Below are 14,656 nucleotides of genomic sequence, written 5' to 3' on the forward strand. Positions count from 1 at the left end.
AGTGACACAACAGTGTTTCACAGTGTCAACTGTCTCAGTCAGAGTGTCACAACAACATTTCACAGTGTTGATAGCCACAGTGACACAACAGCTTTTCACAGTGTCAATGGCCTCAGTCAGAGTGTCACAACAGTGTTTCACAGTGTCAACTGTCTCAGTCAGAGTGACACAACAGTGTTTGACAGTGTCAACTGTCTCAGTCAGAGTGACACAACAGTGTTTCACAGTGTCAACTGTCTCAGTCAGTGACACAACAGTGTTTGACAGTGTCAACTGTCTCAGTCAGAGTGACACAACAGCGTTTCACAGTGTCAACTGTCTCAGTCAGTGACACAACAGTGTTTCACAGTGTCAACTGTCTCAGTCAGAGTGACACAACAACATTTCACAGTGTTGATAGCCACATTGACACAACAGCTTTTCACAGTGTCAACTGTCTCAGTCAGAGTGACACAACAGTGTTTCTCAGTGTCAACTGTCTCAGTCAGAGTGACACAACAGCATTTCACAGTGTCAACTTTCTCGGTCAGTGACACAACAGTGTTTCACAGTGTCAACTGTCTCAGTCAGAGTGACACAACAACATTTCACAGTGTTGATAGCCACAGAGTGACACAACAGCTTTTCACAGTGTCAACTGTCTCAGTCAGAGTGACACAAGTGTTTCACAGTGTCAACTGTCTCAGTCAGTGACAAAACAGTGTTTCACAGTGTCAACTGTCTCAGTCAGAGTGACACAACAGTGTTTCACAGTGTCAACTGTCTCAGTCAGTGTCACAACAACATTTCACAGTGTTGATAGCCACAGAGTGACACAACAGCTTTTCACAGTGTCAACTGAATCAGTCAGAGTGTCACAACAGTGTTTCACAGTGTCAACTGTCTCAGTCAGAGTGACACAACAGTGTTTCACAGTGTCAACTGTCTCAGTCAGTGTCACAACAACATTTCACAGTGTTGATAGCCACAGAGTGACACAACAGCTTTTCACAGTGTCAACTGTCTCAGTCAGAGTGACACAACAGCGTTTGACAGTGTCAACTGTCTCAGTCAGAGTGACACAACAGCGTTTCACAGTGTCAACTGTCTCAGTCAGAGTGACACAACAGTGTTTCTCAGTGTCAACTGTCTCAGTCAGTGACACAACAGTGTTTCACAGTGTGAACTGTCTCAGTCAGTGACACAACAGTGTTGCACAGTATCAACTGTCTCAGTCAGTGACACAACAGCATTTCACAGTGTCAACTGTCTCAGTCAGTGACACAACAGTGTTTCTCAGTGTCAACTGTCTCAGTCAGTGACACAACAGTGTTTCACAGTGTGAACTGTCTCAGTCAGTGACACAACAGTGTTGCACAGTATCAACTGTCTCAGTCAGTGACACAACAGCTTTTCACAGTGTCAACTGTCTCAGTCAGAGTGACACAACAGCGTTTGACAGTGTCAACTGTCTCAGTCAGAGTGACACAACAGCGTTTCACAGTGTCAACTGTCTCAGTCAGAGTGACACAACAGTGTTTCTCAGTGTCAACTGTCTCAGTCAGTGACACAACAGTGTTTCACAGTGTGAACTGTCTCAGTCAGTGACACAACAGTGTTGCACAGTATCAACTGTCTCAGTCAGTGACACAACAGCATTTCACAGTGTCAACTGTCTCAGTCAGAGTGACACAACAGTGTTTCACAGTGTCAACTGTCTCAGTCAGTGTCACAACAACATTTCACAGTATTGATAGCCACAGAGTGACACAACAGCTTTTCACAGTGTCAACTGTCTCAGTCAGTGTGACACAACAGCGTTTGACAGTGTCAACTGTCTCAGTCAGAGTGACACAACAGTGTTTCACAGTGTCAACTGTCTCAGTCAGAGTGACACAACAGTGTTTCACAGTGTGAACTGTCTCAGTCAGTGACACAACAGTGTTGCACAGTGTCAACTGTCTCAGTCAGTGACACGTGTTTCACAGTGTCAACTGTCTCAGTCAGAGTGACACAACAGTGTTTCTCAGTGTCAACTGTCTCAGTCAGTGACACAACAGCATTTCACAGTGTCAACTGTCTCAGTCAGTGACACAACATCATTTTACAGTGACAACTGTCTCAGTCAGTGACACAACAGTGTTTCACAGTGTCAACAGTCTCAGTCAGAGTAACACAACAACATTTCACAGTGTTGATAGCCACAGTGACACAACAGCTTTTCACAGTGTCAATGGCCTCAGTCAGAGTGTCACAACAGTGTTTCACAGTGTCAACTGTCTCAGTCAGAGTGACACAACAGTGTTTGACAGTGTCAACTGTCTCAGTCAGAGTGACACAACAGTGTTTCAGTGTCAATGGCCTCAGTCAGTGACACAACAGTGTTTCACAGTGTCAACTGTCTCAGTCAGAGTGACACAACAGTGTTTCAGTGTCAACTGTCTCAGTCAGTGACACAACAGTGTTTCACAGTGTCAACTGTCTCAGTCAGTGACACAACAGCTTTTCACAGTGTCAACTGTTTCAGTCAGAGTGACACAACAGCGTTTCACAGTGTCAACTGTCTCAGTCAGAGTGTCACAACAGTGTTTCACAGTGTCAACTGTCTCAGTCAGAGTGACACAACAGCGTTTGACAGTGTCAACTGTCTCAGTCGGAGTGACACAACAGTGTTTCAGTGTCAATGGCCTCAGAGTGACACAACAGTGTTTCAGTGTCAATGGCCTCAGTCAGAGTGACACAACAGTGTTTCACAGTGTCAACAGTCTCAGTCAGAGTGACACAACAGTGTTTGACAGTGTCAACTGTCTCAGTCAGTGACACAACAGAGTTTGACAGTGTCAACTGTCTCAGTCAGAGTGACACAACTGTTTCACAGTGTCAACTGTCTCAGTCAGAGTGACACAAGTGTTTCACAGTGTCAACTGTCTCAGTCAGAGTGACACAAGTGTTTCACAGTGTCAACTGTCTCAGTCAGTGACACAACAGTGTTTCACAGTGTCAACTGTCTCAGTCAGAGTGTCACAACAGTGTTTCACAGTGTCAACTGTCTCAGTCAGAGTGTCACAACAACATTTCACAGTGTTGATAGCCACAGAGTGACACAACAGCTTTTCACAGTGTCAACTGTCTCAGTCAGAGTGACACAACAGTGTTTCTCAGTGTCAACTGTCTCAGTCAGTGACACAACAGTGTTTCACAATGTCAACTGTCTCAGTCAGTGACACAACAGTGTTGCACAGTGTCAACTGTCTCAGTCAGTGACACAACAGCGTTTCACAGTGTCAACTGTCTCAGTCAGTGACACAACAGCATTTTACAGTGTCAACTGTCTCAGACAGTGTCACAACAGTGTTTCACAGTGTCAACTGTCTCAGTCAGAGTGACACAACAGTGTTTCACAGTGTCAACTGTCTCAGTCAGAGTGTCACAACAACATTTCACAGTGTTGATAGCCACAGAGTGACACAACAGCTTTTCACAGTGTCAACTGTCTCAGTCAGAGTGACACAACAGTGTTTCTCAGTGTCAACTGTCTCAGTCAGTGACACAACAGTGTTTCACAGTGTCAACTGTCTCAGTCAGAGTGACACAACAACATTTCACAGTGTTGATAGCCACAGTGACACAACAGCTTTTCACAGTGTCAACTGTCTCAGTCAGAGTGACACAACAGTGTTTCTCAGTGTCAACTGTCTCAGTCAGAGTGACACAACAGCATTTCACAGTGTCAACTTTCTCGGTCAGTGACACAACAGTGTTTCACAGTGTCAACTGTCTCAGTCAGAGTGACACAACAACATTTCACAGTGTTGATAGCCACAGAGTGACACAACAGCTTTTCACAGTGTCAACTGTCTCAGTCAGAGTGACTCAACAGTGTTTCTCAGTGTCAACTGTCTCAGTCAGAGTGACACAACAGCATTTCACAGTGTCAACTTTCTCGGTCAGTGACACAACAGTGTTTCACAGTGTCAACTGTCTCAGTCAGAGTGACACAACAACATTTCACAGTGTTGATAGCCACAGAGTGACACAACAGCTTTTCACAGTGTCAACTGTCTCAGTCAGAGTGACACAAGTGTTTCACAGTGTCATCTGTCTCAGTCAGTGACAAAACAGTGTTTCACAGTGTCAACTGTCTCAGTCAGAGTGACACAACAGTGTTTCACAGTGTCAACTGTCTCAGTCAGTGTCACAACAACATTTCACAGTGTTGATAGCCACAGAGTGACACAACAGCTTTTCACAGTGTCAACTGTCTCAGTCAGAGTGTCACAACAGTGTTTCACAGTGTCAACTGTCTCAGTCAGAGTGACACAACAGTGTTTCACAGTGTGAACTGTCTCAGTCAGTGACACAACAGTGTTGCACAGTGTCAACTGTCTCAGTCAGTGACACAACAGCATTTCACAGTGTCAACTGTCTCAGTCAGTGACACAACAGCATTTTACAGTGTCAACTGTCTCAGTCAGTGACACAACAGTGTTTCACAGTGTCAACAGTCTCAGTCAGAGTAACACAGCAACATTTCACAGTGTTGATAGCCACAGTGACACAACAGCTTTTCACAGTGTCAACTGTCTCAGTCAGAGTGACACAACAGTGTTTCTCTGTGTCAACTGTCTCAGTCAGAGTGACACAACAGCATTTCACAGTGTCAACTGTCTCAGTCAGTGACACAACAGTGTTACACAGTGTCAACTGTCTCAGTCAGAGTGACACAACAACATTTCACAGTGTTGATAGCCACAGAGTGACACAACAGCTTTTCACAGTGTCAATTGTCTCAGTCAGAGTGACACAACAGTGTTTCTCAGTGTCAACTGTCTCAGTCAGAGTGACACAACAGTGTTTCTCAGTGTCAACTGTCTGAGTCAGAGTGACACAACAGCATTTCACAGTGTTGATAGCCACAGAGACACAACAGCGTTTCACAGTGTCAACTGTCTCAGTCAGAGTGACACAACAGTGTTTCTCAGTGTCAACTGTCTCAGTCAGAGTGACACAACAGTGTTTCACAGTGTCAACTGTCTCAGTCAGAGTGACACAACAGTGTTTCTCAGTGTCAACTGTCTGAGTCAGAGTGACACAACAGCATTTCACAGTGTTGATAGCCACAGAGACACAACAGCGTTTCACAGTGTCAACTGTCTCAGTCAGAGTGACATAACAGCGTTTCACAGTGTCAACTGTCTCAGTCAGAATGTCACGACAGCATTTCACAGTGTCATCGGTCTCAGTCAGTGACACGACAGTGTTTCTCAGCGTCAGGAGCATCATTCAGAGTGACACAACAGCATTTTACAGTGTTGACAGCCTCAATCAGTGTCACAAGTGTTACACACCACTCTCAGTCAGAGTGACACAACAGTGTTTCATGCTGACATTTCTCTTGAACCAAGCCTCACTGTTTACCATTTACAGTGCTGTGCACTACATACATTTTGAAATCTATTTTAACAACATATTTATGATAATATTTCAGCTTATGTGCTGTGTGTGACATACTGTATGTTTCAAAGTCCAGAGGAACATATTCCATTTGTTTGTATATATGTACAGTCAGAGATTAGTACTCGGAATTGTTACACAGTGGGTTGGAGGGGAGGGGCTGACAGGGTCAGGGAGCCAACAGGCAGAACAGAAGTCGAGGGAATGAATGTGTTTGTCTGAGTGACTGTGACAGGGGTCAGTGCTGGGACCAGACTTACCTGAGGGATGGCCCGTGAACAGCTCCTCCACGTGTAAAGCATCACTGCGTACTCGTGACCTTCGTCCAGCATCTCATTCTGAAGCAAGAGACAGACCGTTAATACCCAGCACACCCAGAATATATTGCAGACCCACCATCAGCAACTGTTTACCAGCACCTGGCCCGTAGCCCAAATTTCTCAGCAGTCCATGCCAAAACCATTTAAACTGCCTACTCCCATCAACCTGCACCTGGCCCGTAGCCCCAGCAGCTCACCCACAGACCTTTTCAATGTTGGGAGGGGTTTAAATTGACCAGGTAGATGGGGCTCGTCAGCCCTGGTTGGCAGCTCACCTCGAAGAAGGAAAACTGATCTCAGACCTCCACTGCTTTGTGGCTACACCCATTCACGGGGAAGGCTTTGGGAGTAAACCCCGAGGGAAAAATTCAGAGCTGGAGTCCCTAAGCCAGTCCTACATTGAGTTCAAAACTGACTGGCAACTCATCTGATGCCGCTGGTGCCAAACGGTATCAGTCTCTGCTGTTCCTTCGCTTCATCAGCTGTGCGGGCAACAGCTTGCCCTCCGCATCATGTTACCCTGCATATCACAGAGACACCTGACCAGTGCAGGGCCTCCGACTTCAAACTGTCGAGGGTACAGTGAAGTGCTTCTCTCCTGGAAGGATCCCAGAAGGATGGAGTCAGTGAGCCCCACAGTGTGAGAATAGGCCCTTCGGCCCAACTCATTCATGTCTCCCTGAGCTAGTCTAGTTTGACCCACTGGGAGTGAGAGAGGGGTGGACAAGGGCAGACTTCTCCATACCTCCACCATGGGCAGCCACAAACCCGTCTGCGAAAGGAGATGGGTTGGGCATAGGGCTAGCAACTCCATCCCAGAGCTACAGAAATGCCAACAGAAGCTCCAAAGACCTCATCCCTGAAAGAGGAAGGATCTTTGTCTTGAAATCATCTGAAGTGGTGAGGTGTAAGCAGAAGACCACAGGACAGAGGACTCTGGTGATCTGCTGTGGTGGCCGATGCCCCGGTAGGGGCGATGGACTGAAGGAGACCAGAGGACAGAGGACTCTGGCGATCTGCTGTGGCGGCCGATGCCCCGATAGGGGCAATGGACTGAAGAAGGCATCTCCACGACCCTCAGGCAGGAGCTGAGGAAATCTGGGAACATTGGAGTTGGTCAAGCAATGGTGTGACTGGGTCTAAGTAATGGTGGGTGCAAGGGGTCAGGCACGGCCTCTAAAAGACAGGATGGCCTTGAGGTCTGAGTGGCTTCTTTCTGTACTCTGTTCACTTCTCCCTGTGATCAATCTTACCGGGAAACCCAGGGAGAGGATGACCAGACAGCTGCCTGGTACAAGCTTGTGCCCCAGATTGGTACTGGGTTGTAAAGCACAAAGCAATTCCAGACTAAACATTATTACCATCTGCACCAACCCTAGTGACCAGGACCAGGACCAGGACCAGGACCAGGACCAGGACCAGCCACTCAGCCTTCACTGCCTTGGAGACCAACAGGCATAACTAGATTCCTTTAGGTCCTCGCTTTGTGACCATAACAAGATCTCTCCACAGACTCCAGGACACTCACCATTTCCACATGGACACCCCGTGGTGGTCAGGAAGTTCACCTGCCCACTAGAGCATTGCCTCTCCAAACAAGAATACTCACCATGCTAGAATGGACGGTGGCTTGCTCGATGTACCTGGCGATCCCAGTTACAAATGCATTTCGATCCTCAAAGTTGGTGTCAAAGTTCGCCTAACAACAAATGACAAGTGAGAAGCTTCCTGAAAGAAATGAAGCCCCTCCCAGCCCATTGTGTACGGTGGGAATCTGACCCCTCCCAGCCCATCCCGTATGGTGGGAATCTGACCCTTCCCAGACCATCCCGTACGGTGGGAATCTGACCCTTCCCAGACCATCCTGTACAGTGGGAATCTGTCCCCTCCCAGCCCATCCCGTATGGTGGGAATCTGACCCTTCCCAGCCCATTGTGTACGGTGGGAATCTGACCCTTCCCAGACCATCCCGTACGGTGGGAATCTGACCCTTCCCAGCCCATCCTGTACGGTGGGAATCTGACCCCTCCCAGCCCATTGTGTAATGTGGGAATCTGACCCTTCCCAGCCCATTGTGTACGGTGGGAATCTGACCCCTCTCAGCCCATTGTGTAATGTGGGAATCTGACCCTTCCCAGCCCATTGTGTACGGTGGGAATCTGACCCCTCTCAGCCCATTGTGTAATGTGGGAATCTGACACTTCCCAGCCCATTGTGTACGGTGGGAATCTGACCCCTCTCAGCCCATTGTGTACGGTGGGAATCTGACCCCTCCCAGCCCATCCCGTACGGTGGGAATCTGACCCTTCCCAGCCCATCCCGTACGGTGGGAATCTGACCCCTCCCAGACCATCCCGTACAGTGGGAATCTGACCCTTCCCAGCCCATCCCGTATGGTGGGAATCTGACCCTTCCCAGCCCATCCTGTACAGTGGGAATCTGACCCCTCCCAGCCCATCCCGTATGGTGGGAATCTGACCCTTCCCAGCCCATCCTGTACAGTGGGAATCTGACCCTTCCCAGCCCATCCCGTACAGTGGGAGTCTGACCCTTCCCAGCCCATCCCGTACGGTGGGAGTTTAATCCGGGGATATGCCATTCCCCAGACAGACACAGATCAACAACTTAGTGCTGTGGGGGGACGTTAAATTCCATGATTTGGGACAGACCCTTCAAACATGTTGGGTCCACTGGCAGCGAGTGGGGTATAATGAAGATCCCCGAGGACACGCCCCCCCCACCCCCAGCTGGATGTACAGTACCTGGTACATGATTGAGGAGGGTGGAGGTTCAATGCAGGGCTGCTGGTCCGGGAGGGGCAGCTCCTCCAGCAGGTCCACATTGGACAGGGCATCCTCCAGCGTGACGTGTGTGGTCATGGCTGCGGTCCGAATCCCCGCGCTGAGGAGACGGGTCCTTGTCAGACGGAGAGATCCCTGAGGGAGGAGAGATACAACCATCAGAGGATGGGAGGCACACCCACCCCCACATCTTCCTTCCACTGTCCGGATCACCTCACCACGGCTGGGCTCCACTCCCACCCACCCCGCCTTTACACAGGCTCCGCCCACAGGGAATCTCCCTCTACTCGGACATATCACTGGCCGGTAAGTGTGCAGATCCCCAGAGCAAACTGCAAGCCTATCTCCTCTTGTGGAGATGGGCGTCGAAGAGGGCATCAGGTGGAAAGTTGTGGTCAGGTAGAGATGGAGAAAAGGAGGGGGAAAGTAAGGAACCAGGTTGTCCCAGAACCAACCAGGAAACATCTGCTGCAATACACCCCCTAGTCTCCTTCCTCTCCCTCCCCTCTCCAACTTGCAGTACTTATCTCTTCCAGCTCCCCTCCCTCTCCCTCTCACTGATCTCTCCTCAGATTCACTCCCTCCACCTATCCCATCCTCCCCTCCCCCTCTCCCACACCCCTCTCTTCCTCTTTCTCTCGCCCTCTCTGTCATCCTCCTTCCCCGTCCCTCTCTCTCAGCATGTCTAGGCCTCACTGAACCACTCTAAAACAAGGTAATTCAGCCCCTCTGTTCTGTGCTGCTGTCCCTGACACATCCCATTCTTCTCACCCCATTCCAGACAGACAAGGAGAAGGAGGGGGGTGTTTTGCCAGGGGGAGGCGAGGAGAGAGGTATACAGCGATGGAACTCACTCCGGATCTCAGATCGACCTGCCGACAAACAGCAACAGGAAACCAGAGGGAGGGCAGGAAGTAGGAGGAGGCTGCTGGGTGACAGAGGGTGGCGAAGTCTAACAGCGGGAGGGTGAAGGGGGAAGACAGCAACAGCTGGGACCCTCATCCACAGAGAGACTCCAGCACTCCCCTTCGTTCAGATGTAGGCTCACGAGGGGCCAGGCAGTGATCTGAACCGTTGGAAGGAGGAAGGAAGTCTTAGCACCACAGGTGCCATCACTGGGGTGGGTGGGGTTCGAAGAGAGGAAGTCTCCGAGCTGCAAACTCAAACAGCTGGAGGAGCTCAGCAGGTCAGGAGCATAACAGTCGGAGTTCCGGGCCGAGACCCTTCATCAGGACCGGACAGAAAGGGAGGGGGAGGAAGGACAAGCTGGCAGGCGATAGGTGAGGGGAAAGGTAGGTGAGTGGCGATGGAAATGAAGTAAGAAACTGGCAGGTGATAGGTAAGGAGGAGGAGGAATGTGATGGGAAGGAGAGTGGACCATGGGGAAAAGGGAAGGAGGAGGGGAACCAGGGAGAGGTGATAGGCAGTTGAGGAGAGAAGTAAAACACCAGAGTGGGGAATTGAAGAGGGGAGAAAACTAACCAGGTTGGAGAAATTGATGTTCGCGCCACACAGTCAGAATACGAGGTGTTGCTCTTCCAACCTATGGGTGGTCTCATTGTGACATCAAAGACCACAGACGGACATGGTGGGACGGGAATAGGAATTAAAGTGTTTGCCCACTGGGAAATTCAGCTTTTTGCGGATAGAGCAAAGATGCTTGACAAAGCATTTCCGAGCTGTAACCTCCAGCAGAAACTCAAACATGAGTGAGAGGGGGCAAGTACTGAGGTAAAAGCCCTCTGCCATCAAGTGGAGGTGGAGGGGAGGGGGGGTCGTACCTCCGCTCCCCGTCACAGCCAAGATCAGCCACACCACCATACTCACGCTTTGCTCACTCCCCAGAGCCCGGGGCCTTGGCTCCCCCTTCCTCCTCCACATTTCAGCCTTTGACGAATCCTCTCCTTCCCCAGCAACACCCATGGGAAATAGGAGCAGAATTAGGGCTTTCAGTCTGCTCCATCACTCCATCATAGTTGACTTATTTTCCATCTCAACCTTATTCTCCTGCTTTCACCCCGTAAATTTTGACCCCCTGTCGAATCAGGAACCTATCAACCTCTGTTTTAAATATACCCAATGACTTGGCCTCCACAGCTGTCTGTGGCAATGAATTCCCCAGATTCACCACCCGGTGGCTAAAAAAATTCCTCCACCTCTATTAAATGGACGTCTCTTTATTCTAAGGCTGTACCCAATGTTTCTAGACTCTCGCACTACAGGAAACATCCTCTTCACGTACACTCTATTGACATCTTTTAATATTCAGTACGTTTCAATGAGATTCCCTACTCATTCCTCTAAACTTCAGTGAAAATAGGTCAGAACGATCAAATGCTCTTCATACATTATCTCTTCATTGTCACCCTGTCTGACAACCCTTTACTCCATCATATTCACTCACCTCATCACCCCCCACCCCGATCATCCATCGTCCCCTGGCTGCTGTTAGACACTCTGGGAGAACCGATCAGTCACCACACCAGAGATCCCATAAGTAGATCAGGCAGCAGCCCCAATCAGTTACCAGTCCCGCCCAGTCACCAACCGGTTACCAGTCCCGCCCAGTCACCAACCGGTTACCAGTCCCACCCAGTCACCAACCGGTTACCAGTCCCGCCCAGTCACCAACCGGTTACCAGTCCCACCCAGTCACCAACCGGTTACCAGTCCCACCCTCACCATAATCAAATCATGTTTCACATCACTGGCATGTGGTGAAATTGGCTCACTTTGCGTCAGCAGTGGAATGCAGTACATCATAACTGGAAGTATTTGTATATTTTTGTTAAATTGAACAAGGAGAGCCAGGAGTTTGTGTTAATGGGTTCATTGCCCATTCAGAATTCGGAGGTGAGAGGTGAAGAATCGCCTTCAGCCTGCAGGATCCCTCCTTCGGGACAGTAACAATATGAAGAGGACAGGTCCTGGGAGATGGGGGTCTTCTAGATCGATGCCACTTCTCCGAGGCATCGCTACTTGAAGATATTCTGGATACCACAGAGGCTAGTTGCCATGATGGAAAGGACAAAGTTCACAGCTTTCTGCAACTTCCTTCAATGGTGTGCAGTAGCCCTCCGCATACCAGAACGTGATGTAGCCGGTTTGAATATTCCCACCGGAAACGTGTGTGTCCTCAGACTCCGGATGAAATCGAGCTGCTGATGTGCCCTCTGTGTAATTGCATCAACATGTTGAGTCCAGTTTAAATCCTCAGAGATATTTACACCCTGATACTTCAAATTGCTCACTCTCTCCATTTCTGATCCCTCTATGAGGACTGGTGTGTGTTCCCTCATCTTACACTTTCTGAAGCCCACGACTAGCTCTTTGGCCTTTTACAGATATTGAGTACAAAAGGTTGTTTCGGCGACACCACTCAACTAGCTGACAAATCTCGCTCCTGTACACCCACGTCACCATCTGAAATTCTGCCAACAATGGCTGTATCATCAGCAGATTTATGGATGGTAACCTCTACACATTCGTGGGTGTGGAGAGAGCAGAGCAGTTGGACTAAGCACACACCCGAGGTGGTCCAGTGTTGATTGTCTGCGAGGAGATATCACCAATCCATAGATTGTGGTCTTCTGGCGAGGAAGACAAGGATCCAATAGCAGAGGGGGGGGGGGGGTACAGAGGCCCACGTTCTGGGACCTTTCAAGCTGAACTGTCAGAATGACAATGTTAAATGCTGAGCTGTAATCAATAAACGGCATCCTTACACTGGTATTTCTACTGTCCAGGTCATCCAAGGCCGAGTGGACAGCCATTGAGAAACCCATCCACCATAAACCTCCTGTGGCAATAGGTAAATGGTAGTGTATACCACAACCTGTCAGTGAACTGGGTACGGTCAGCACTGGGGGTAACACCACAACCTGTCAGTGAACTGGGTACGGTCAGCACTGGGGGTAACACCACAACCTGTCAGTGAACTGGGTACGGTCAGCACTGGGGGTAACACCACAACCTGTCAGTGAACTGGGTACAGCCAGCACTGGGGGTAACACCACAACCTGTCAGTGAACTGGGTACAGTCAGCACTGGGGGGTAACACCACAACCTGTCAGTGAACTGAGTACAGCCAGCACTGGGTGTAACACCACAACCTGTCAGTGAACTGGGTACAGCCAGCACTGGGGGTAACACCACAACCTGTCAGTGAACTGGGTACAGTCAGCACTGGGTGTAACACCACAACCTGTCAGTGAACTGGGTACAGCCAGCACTGGGTGCAATACCAAGCTCACCCTGGGGTGGGGTGGAGGTGGTGGCGTTGGAGTGGGATGGGGGATGGGGTTGAGGTGTGGAAGGGATGGGGTGGGGATGAAGTGCGGGATGGGAAGGGATGAAGTGGAGGATGGGGAGGGGTGGTGGGGGATGGGGATTGTGGAGGATGGGGTGGGGGTGGTGGGGGATGGGGAGGGTGGTGATGTGGATGAGGAAGAAAGGGATGGGGTGAAGTGGGGGATGGGGTGTGAAGTGGCAGATGGGGATTGTGGAGGATGGGGTGAGGGTGTTGGGGGATGGGGATGAGGAAGAAAGGGATGGGGTGGGGGTGAAGTGGGGGATGGGTTTGTGGAGGATGGGGTGGGAGTGGTGGGGGATGGGGATTGTGGAGGATGGGGTGGGGTGGTGGGGGATGGTGATTGTGGAGGATGGGGAGGGTGGTGGGGGATGGGGATGAGGAAGAAAGGGATGGGGTGGGGGTGAAGTGGGGGGTGGGTTTGTGGAGGATGGGGTGGAGTGGTGGGGGATGGGGATTGTGGAGGATGGGGTGGGGTGGTGGGGGATGGGGATGAGGAAGAAAGGGATGGGGTGGGGGTGAAATGGGGGATGGGTTTGTGGAGGATGGGGTGGGGGTGAAGTGGGGGATGGGTTTGTGGAGGATGGGGTGGGGTGGTGGGGGATGGGGATGAGGAAGAAAGGGATGGGGTGGGGGTGAAGTGGGGGATGGGTTTGTGGAGGATGGGGTGGGGGTGGTGGGGGATGGGGATTGTGGAGGATGGGGTGGGGTGGTGGGGGATGGGGATGAGGAAGAAAGGGATGGGGTGGGGGTGAAGTGGGGGATGGGTTTGTGGAGGATGGGGTGGGGGATGGGGAGGGTGGAGGATGGGGTGGGGGTGGGGGTGAAGTCGGTGTTGAGGGCCAATGAATCCTATCACTGAGAGAATGAGGCAGGAAACTCAGGGTTGCACAGGCACTGCACCAGGACTGACCTCAGTCTACAGAAGCCAACCCGACCCAGGCCACGCTCTGTACTTGCTGTGGCCATCAGGTGGAAGGTAGAGGAGCCTCAGGACTCACCCCACCGGGTTCAAGTACAGTTACTACCCCTCAGCCACCAGGCTCTTGAACAAAAGGGGATAAGCTACACTCATCGTGTTATTTCATGTTTGTTATTTATTACTAGTTATTTATATCTGCATTTGTACAGTCCATTGATCCAGTTCAGTTACTTACTGTTCTATAGATTTGCTAAGTATGCCTGCAGAAAAAGACTCGTACGTACAGTACTCTGATAATAAATTTTACTTTGACATTGGTCTTGTGTGTCAGCTCACATTCCATTTGGTCGTTTTGAGCCTCATCCCTCCAGGTGTGCTGCCCTCGGGCTGGCCCGGGTCCTGATTGGTGGCCCTCGGGCTGGCCCGGGTCCGGATTGGTGGCCCTCGGGCTGGCCCGGGTCCTGATTGGTGGCCCTCGGGCTGGCCCGGGTCCGGATTGGTGACCCTCGGGCTGGCCCGGGTCCTGATTGGTGACCCTCGGGCTGGCCCGGGTCCGGATTGGTGACCCTCGGGCTGGCCCGGGTCCTGATTGGTGACCCGCGGGCTGGCCCGGGTCCGGATTGGTGACCCTCGGGCTGGCCCGGGTCCTGATTGGTGACCCTCGGGCTGGCCCGGGTCCGGATTGGTGACCCTCGGGCTGGCCCGGGTCCTGATTGGTGACCCTCGGGCTGGCCCGGGTCCGGATTGGTGACCCTCGGGCTGGCCCGGGTCCGGATTGGTGACCCTCGGGCTGGCCCGGGTCCGGATTGGTGGCCCTCGGGCTGGCCCGGGTCCTGATTGGAGGCCCTCGGGCTGGCCCGGGTCCTGATTG

The 14,656-nt window shown here is 51.1% G+C and overlaps 1 protein-coding gene across 4 annotated transcripts in view; it reads right to left on the reverse strand.

Annotated features, from left to right (window-relative positions):
• LOC140739100 (cytoplasmic FMR1-interacting protein 2) overlaps nucleotides 1-14,656 on the reverse strand; it is a 156,129-nt gene that overhangs the window by 125,570 nt on the left and 15,903 nt on the right. For 2 of the 4 annotated variants that reach the window (XM_073067057.1, XM_073067053.1), the window contains exons 2-4: nucleotides 8,516-8,689; nucleotides 7,363-7,452; nucleotides 5,694-5,771 (exon numbers count right to left, since the gene is read on the reverse strand). In XM_073067057.1, the coding sequence (XP_072923158.1) occupies nucleotides 5,694-5,771; nucleotides 7,363-7,452; nucleotides 8,516-8,632 (285 nt within the window). In that variant the 5' untranslated portion in view covers nucleotides 8,633-8,689. Of the gene's footprint in view, nucleotides 1-5,693; nucleotides 5,772-7,362; nucleotides 7,453-8,515; nucleotides 8,690-9,325; nucleotides 9,345-9,408; nucleotides 9,576-14,656 lie in introns of those variants that run through there. The other 2 variants (XM_073067054.1, XM_073067056.1) reach the window with 2 other exon arrangements.

The sequence above is a fragment of the Hemitrygon akajei genome, chromosome 15, assembly GCF_048418815.1.
Source record: "Hemitrygon akajei chromosome 15, sHemAka1.3, whole genome shotgun sequence".
Classification (NCBI taxonomy): Eukaryota; Metazoa; Chordata; class Chondrichthyes; order Myliobatiformes; family Dasyatidae; genus Hemitrygon; species Hemitrygon akajei.